Here is a 6400-nt window from a genome sequence, read left to right on the forward strand (position 1 = left end):
TAATGAACTTGCTATGCCCCATGATATCCTATGTGTTAAAGTTATGTTGTGTTGATCTACGTTGCATGTGATTGTATGAATTTGGAGGTTTGAATATCTGAGGGGCGGCTGCAGATGCAGGCAAATGAGGAGTGACCGTGCGCTATCCATGGACGTGCTCGCCGACATATATACACTCATATTAGGCAAGTCTGGTTGTAGATGCTCTTAGACTTGTTTTCATTTGTCTTTTACGGCCGGCAGCGGATGGAAACCGAGAAGTCTTCCAACCTGAATTTCGCAGGTTGGGATGATTTTTGGGTGGGGACGGTTTGGTCAATGTTTCAGGATGGAGGGGCCACAATTTCTTTTGGATTTTAAGCTCTACTGGGGATATGTTAGAGTGTGTTAAGTCAAAAAACGAGGTTTTGGTACTAAAGTGTTTTTTGGATTGATTAGAGCTACAATACGTGGGACTAAGTAGTAGCCAGGAAAGATAATTAAAAAAAGCCACAAGTCATCATCAAAATGAGCTAGCCTCTGGCATGATATCAAGTTGAGAGTTCATCATACAGTTCCTTGCACTAATTGGCGCTAGCTTGCAAACCTAGCACAAGCCATACAAGAAGATACAAACAACAGAAGATCAACAAAATTGTCATCGATCCCAGAGTGTTTCCACCACTACACGTACTTGCCTCTGTACTTGGGCTTGGAACCTCTGTCAGATTCGGGCTTCTTATCATGCTCCGCCGGGCTGAACACGGCGGTGTGCAGGTTGCCCTCCTCCATCCATTTCTGGTGGTTCTCCCTGAACTCCTGGTGCCGTTCCTCGCCCATCCTCTCGACCTCCTCCGTGTAGGGCCCCACCTTCACCATGGTCAGCAGGACCCGGCTGTACCGCAGGCTTAGGATCTGCTCGCAGGAGGAGACCAGCTTGAAGCAGGGGTGCTCTGGAAATTTTGCCACACCAGCAACATCATCCTCCCGCAACATTGGATAGAAGAAGACGAGCCTGCCACCAACCACCAGCATTCTCGCAGCAAGGTGGAGCAGGTCGTGAACACATTCCGCAAGGCTATATGGTGCGGTTGATGGAATGTGGTTCTCTCTCTTCTCGTCCGGAACTGTGTACGGAGGGATGATTCCTTTTAGGAGCTTCCGACCACCTGACTTGCGCCCACCCGCTCGAACACCATATGGGGGGTCACAAATGATTGCATCAAATATCTGATGGACAAAAGCAGCAGTAGCTTATCATTTCTTGTGACCAGGACAATATAATTAGACAGTATCCGAGGAGTAGCAGCATGCAGCTTACACAGAAGATAACCTCATAATACTAGCATCAAAGGAAAGATGCAATGTTCAGTTCTAGACCACAATCACAAAGCAATGTTAAAATAGTACATTTATTCTATCACACAATAGTCTAAAGATTTTTTTCACAAAGTAATTCAGTTGATATATCTTGCAGTAGTTTCTACAGTGTGCTCCAGGTACTGCTTTTAAGGAGTACTAAGCAAATACAATTGCCATCAATTATTTTCTCATGGGACTATAAACATCAAACATTTCATTGTTTCAAATTAAGATGGATATATACCAACCACATGAAGGTCATATAAACATTCAACTATGTGACTGTGAGTATCATATAAGCACAATTGAAATCACAATCACAGAGCAATTTTAACATAATACAGTTGTTCTATCTCACAATAATCTAAAGATTTTTTCACATAGTAATTCAGTTGATATATCACCCAGTAGTTTATACAGTATGCTCCACATACTGCTTTTAAGCATAGTTAAAAAAATTGTGCATTTTGCCACTGCCTTGCGCTTTAATGGCCAAGGCGCAGATTAAGCGCTAGGCGTTGTGCTATCACCATCAATTAATTTTCTCATGGGACTAAAAAACAAACATTTCATGGTGAATTTGTTACAAATTAAGCTAAATATAACAACCACATGAAGGTCATATAAGCATTCGACTATGTGACTATGTGAGTATCATGTCATTATGTGTCCATGCAAGACTTCAAGCACAACTACAAACATTCGGCAGCATGCATTTGTGCAAAAGGGACGTAGTTGCTGATGCTTTTCTTCATTTCCGACCAGTCACTATGAACAATTCCAAAACTGCAACAGTGATGCACTGAAACATTGCACAAACAACACAAAATGTAGGATAGTGTACCTCCTTCAATCCTGGACGCCAAGGTGGCAGGTTGTTATCTGCTCGCAGCACACACAAAGGCTCTGGCAACTTGTACTGAATAAGACAATATGGTCAATACATTAGATGAATTATAGGTACCCACTATCCACCAACTCACAAACTAAATAAGATGTACTACTTCAAGATCTAATAATGAGGATTCAGACGGTCTCGTAGCAAGCATGCAAGATGCTTCTCTGAACTGAAATTTGGTCAGGTCCACCTAATTACCTGCTCAAAGTTGCTCCAAATGTTGCAATCAGGGCCACGACCATCCCGCACAACCCTTATATCAATATCTGCACCCTGAAAGAACTTTATAAGCGAGACATTGACTAGCAAAAGCACAGCTATGTATTTATTTCTGCAATAAGCACAAACCATAGTCATGGCTCCAAAATGTGCAGCAGCGACTAGAATACTCCCAGTGCCAACAAAAGGGTCATACACAAGTTTCCCAGGCCGTGTGAGCCCCTGGTTGGCCATGAGAAACGCCATTTCACAATCCATTGCAGTCGGACCAATGTACTTCCTGCTCTTCAGCTGATACATCGGCAATAGATGCCTATCTGCTGCTCCAACCTCCCGGCCAAAGAATACCGTCTTCTGGACAACTGGTGGGAGGCCATTCTGTGACCCATAATCATCGGTCTCCAAGACAAAGAACTTGTGTTCGGGCTTCTTCAAATTAACACGGCCCTAAAACAAGAGAAACAACACCCACCATAAGAAGAATGAACAATTGGCATCCACGAATGCCTACCTCTGGAAACTGGAATTACCGAATTAATAGTACAACTACAAGGTAGTAGAAGAATTGTGGCAGCAACCTCGAATGGGATGTAAGTGAACCCCTTTATGATCTCATTCTGCTCTTCGAAGCTGATCACCTTGCCGAAGCTGTCGACGACAATCTTGAACGAGCTTTCCGGCGTCAGGTACGGCAGCTTCCTCTCGTCGGGGTACTCCCGTATGGCCTTCTCCAGTTCGTCGTAGGTGGCGCCTTGTCCCCATAGTTCAAAGATCCCCTTCACGAGCAGGCCTGGCACATGCACGCGGTGTCCGGGATAAACGCGAGATGCTAGGTACAGTAGTACAGTATAAATCAAGAAAGGATGGAGAGGGGAGCTCGCTTACTGCGGTTGGCGATCTGCGCGGCAAGACGCTCGTCGCCGGGGAGGCGGACGAGGTGGAAGGGGGAGTCCTCGTGGTGGTTCTCGGGCATGCGCCACTCGACGGCGTCCCCGGCGCCGGGGCCACCGAAGAGCTCGGCGAGCGATTGCACTTCCGGCCGCCGGTAGTCCAGGAGCCGGTGGTAGAAGACGCAAAGGTACCACATCTCTCCGCCTCTGCTTTCTGCGTACCTCGGGCAGGTCGCCGACGGCGGAGGGCGTGGCGTCTCCGGCGGCGGCGGGGTGGAGGGAATCGAAGCTGGGAGCGTCTAGGTATTGGCCGTAGCGAGCTCGCTCGCACTCTCGCCTATAGGGGGCCCCTTCATGGCCCGGCCCATTATACAGTGTTCCTGTAACGTTGATTTGGGTCTGCGTTTTTTCTGGGTTTATTGCTGGTTTCCTACGTTGGTTTTTGCTAGTTTCTTTAGCGTTCATCACAGTTATAAATATTATTCATACGTTTAAAAAATATTTCTACAATTCAAAATTTCCTGTTAAAAAATTCTTCTGCAATTTAAAAATATGTTCATACAATACACAAAATGTTCATGACATTAAAAAAATGTTCATAATGTGTTTACAAAGTGATCATCATGTATTAAAAAAATTATCACGTATTTATAAATTTTCTCCGTGTATTTAAAAATGCTATATTTAAATGTTCATTGTGTATTAGATGTCCAATGTGTGTTTAAAAAATGTTCACCGATAATGTTGAACGTGTTTTTAGCAAATATTCAACATCTATTCAAAAAATATTCAATGTGTGTTCAAATATGTTCAACATGTCTTCAAAAAAATGTTTAACATGTATTAAAAATGTATCCAACATGTATTTGTACAAATGTCTACATATATTTGAAAAATAAAGAAATAATATTACCGAAGAAAAGATAAAAATGAAAAGGAAAATACGAACAGAGAAATTTTAAAAGAAAAACCTGAAAACACCCAGAAAGAAAAAACCGGAAAACAGTAAAAAAAACTAGATGAGACGTTTCAAAAATCACATGCAAGGTTTTCCGGTCGAAGCTACGTGTGAGAAGAAAAAATTGAACAGAAACCCAACCCGGCACACTACAACCCAAACTTGGCGTGTTTGGTATCCTGCATCGTTTTGGGCAGTGGCGGAGCTTCATGGGGGCCAACCTGGGCCATGGCCCCCAGCTCACAAATTTTCTTTGTATGTATTTCTTTGTATTAGGCCTATTTTCCACTAAAAACAGCTCAAATAGCTAAGTTTGCCCCCCCTCCAGCCCATGGCCCCCCATATGTTCGGCTCAAGCTCCGCCACTGTTTTTGGGCCATTGCATGTGTGACTCAACTAGACCTGGTTGAGCTAATGCAGGCTCCAAACTATATTATGAACATCGTTAGGTAGTCTGCATTGCATTAGTGGTCAGATTTTTGACTGTTGTTTGGTGGCCTGCATTTCTGCTTTAGAGGTGACCAGATGCAAACCGCGGTTGTTTGGATTGTCTACTTTGTTGTTATGATCACCCATTTCCAAATGTGATCATCATACCACCCAAATGCAGCACACTTCACAACAGTGATCACATATAAACAACAACAAAATTAACACTACTCATGTACCATTAACACCAACGGTGGGTCAATGGCCGCTGACCGCAGCCTAGGTGAGCGAATCGACGTGGAGAAGTCCGCAACCGATGCGAGCTATGACGGGTCCCTCCCACGCAAGCGGTGTTTGGGGCTTATAAAAGCGATCACCTGATATCTTGCGTATCGCGCTTTCGAACATGCCTACTTCAACGTGAGTTACAGGGCATCACCCTCAGCGTTGAGGGTACAGGTTGACGTGAACAACTCAAGTAGTATATATATAGATGAGATATGTGTGAAGAGAGGACGGGTGCACATCCGGTGATTGATCCAACAGCGGCAGGTACAGATGGATAGAGTAATCCAACTTCACTGATTGATGTTGCGCTTATAGGGAAAATAAGACAATATTTCGATGGGTGAAACTACATGATGCATAGAAGAAAGTAGAAGATAAGGATTTTGTTGTACGAAACCTCCCGATCCACAGAAGAGAGAGTATAAGATAAGATTTCAGTGTACGAAACCTCCTGATCCACAAGAGGGAAAAAAGAATAGCGGACACCAATGTGAATTTGTATAAAAATAAGCTATTCCATACATAATAAAAACACACGAGAATTTAGATAAATCTTAATAATAGCTTGAGAGTTTAACTTGGTAACAAGTACACAAACGTCATAATAGCTTGAGTGTTTAACTTGGTAACAAGTTCACAAACAACATACCCGCAAGCTCCACTCAGTTCAAATTATTGACATAAATGAAAATACGTAATAATAAGCAGACATTTTCACTCTTCAGTCTTTACACGCCATTTCTTCATCCTCCTACAAGATGGCAGCAATGAAAGAATTAGTAAAAAACGCACAATTTCAATATTTAAATGAGTTTACAGTGATGTAACATATTCAACGCTTTCACTTATGGGCCGTGCCTTCACAAGACAATTAGCCATTTCAAAGGCTGGTTGATAGCGAAAATTATATAGACAATCCTCATTGCCATCGTCACTGTCGGATTTCGGGTTCCGACAGACCCTTAAGGTTCGAACACTGGGGTGCGCGCGGAGATTACGTCTTCTACCTCTCCGTCTCGCAAAGATCTACACTACTGAAAGAACTGCACAAGAGACACAAGGTTTATACTGGTCCGGGCCACCGTTGTGGTGTAATACCCTACTCCAGTGTGTGGTGGGTGGATTGCCTCTTGGGGCTGATGATGATGAACGATACAAGGAAGAACAGCCTCGCGAGGGTCTGTTCTTGGCTGGGGCGATGAACTGCTGGGAGGAGTTCAGCCACCTTTCTCTCTTTCTCTCTCTCTCTCTCTCTCTCTCTCTCTCTCTCTCTCTCTCTCTCTCTTTCTCTCTCACTGCCTTACTCTTACTCGCCGGCCACCCTTGCTCTGTGGGCGGCTGGTCCTATTTATAGAGGCCCTGGTCCTCTTCCCAAAT

At 43.9% G+C, this 6400-nt stretch overlaps 1 protein-coding gene across 1 annotated transcript; it reads right to left on the reverse strand.

The window, feature by feature from the left end:
• Positions 1 to 499: 499 nt before the first annotated feature.
• LOC125539860 (tRNA (guanine(10)-N2)-methyltransferase homolog) lies at positions 500 to 3675 on the reverse strand. The gene is made up of 6 exons (XM_048703393.1): positions 3344 to 3675; positions 3037 to 3248; positions 2588 to 2905; positions 2438 to 2512; positions 2186 to 2260; positions 500 to 1209 (listed from the first exon to the last, which is right to left on the reverse strand). The coding sequence occupies exons 1-6, from the start codon at positions 3543 to 3545 to the stop codon at positions 664 to 666; spliced, it is 1428 nt and encodes a 475-aa protein (XP_048559350.1). The 5' UTR covers positions 3546 to 3675; the 3' UTR covers positions 500 to 663.
• Positions 3676 to 6400: the final 2725 nt, after the last annotated feature.

This window comes from Triticum urartu, chromosome 2 (assembly GCF_003073215.2).
Source record: "Triticum urartu cultivar G1812 chromosome 2, Tu2.1, whole genome shotgun sequence".
NCBI lineage: Eukaryota > Viridiplantae > Streptophyta > Magnoliopsida > Poales > Poaceae > Triticum > Triticum urartu.

Coding starts and splice junctions, on each gene's coding strand:
- LOC125539860 (XM_048703393.1), bottom strand. CDS start 3,545: ATGTGGTACCTTTGCGTCTTCTACCACCGGCTCCTGGACTACCGGCGG. Junction 2,513..2,587: donor ATTTTGGAGCCATGACTATG/GTTTGTGCTTAT, acceptor AAGTTCTTTCAG/GGTGCAGATATTGATATAAG. Junction 1,210..2,185: donor GGCGTCCAGGATTGAAGGAG/GTACACTATCCT, acceptor TTTGTCCATCAG/ATATTTGATGCAATCATTTG.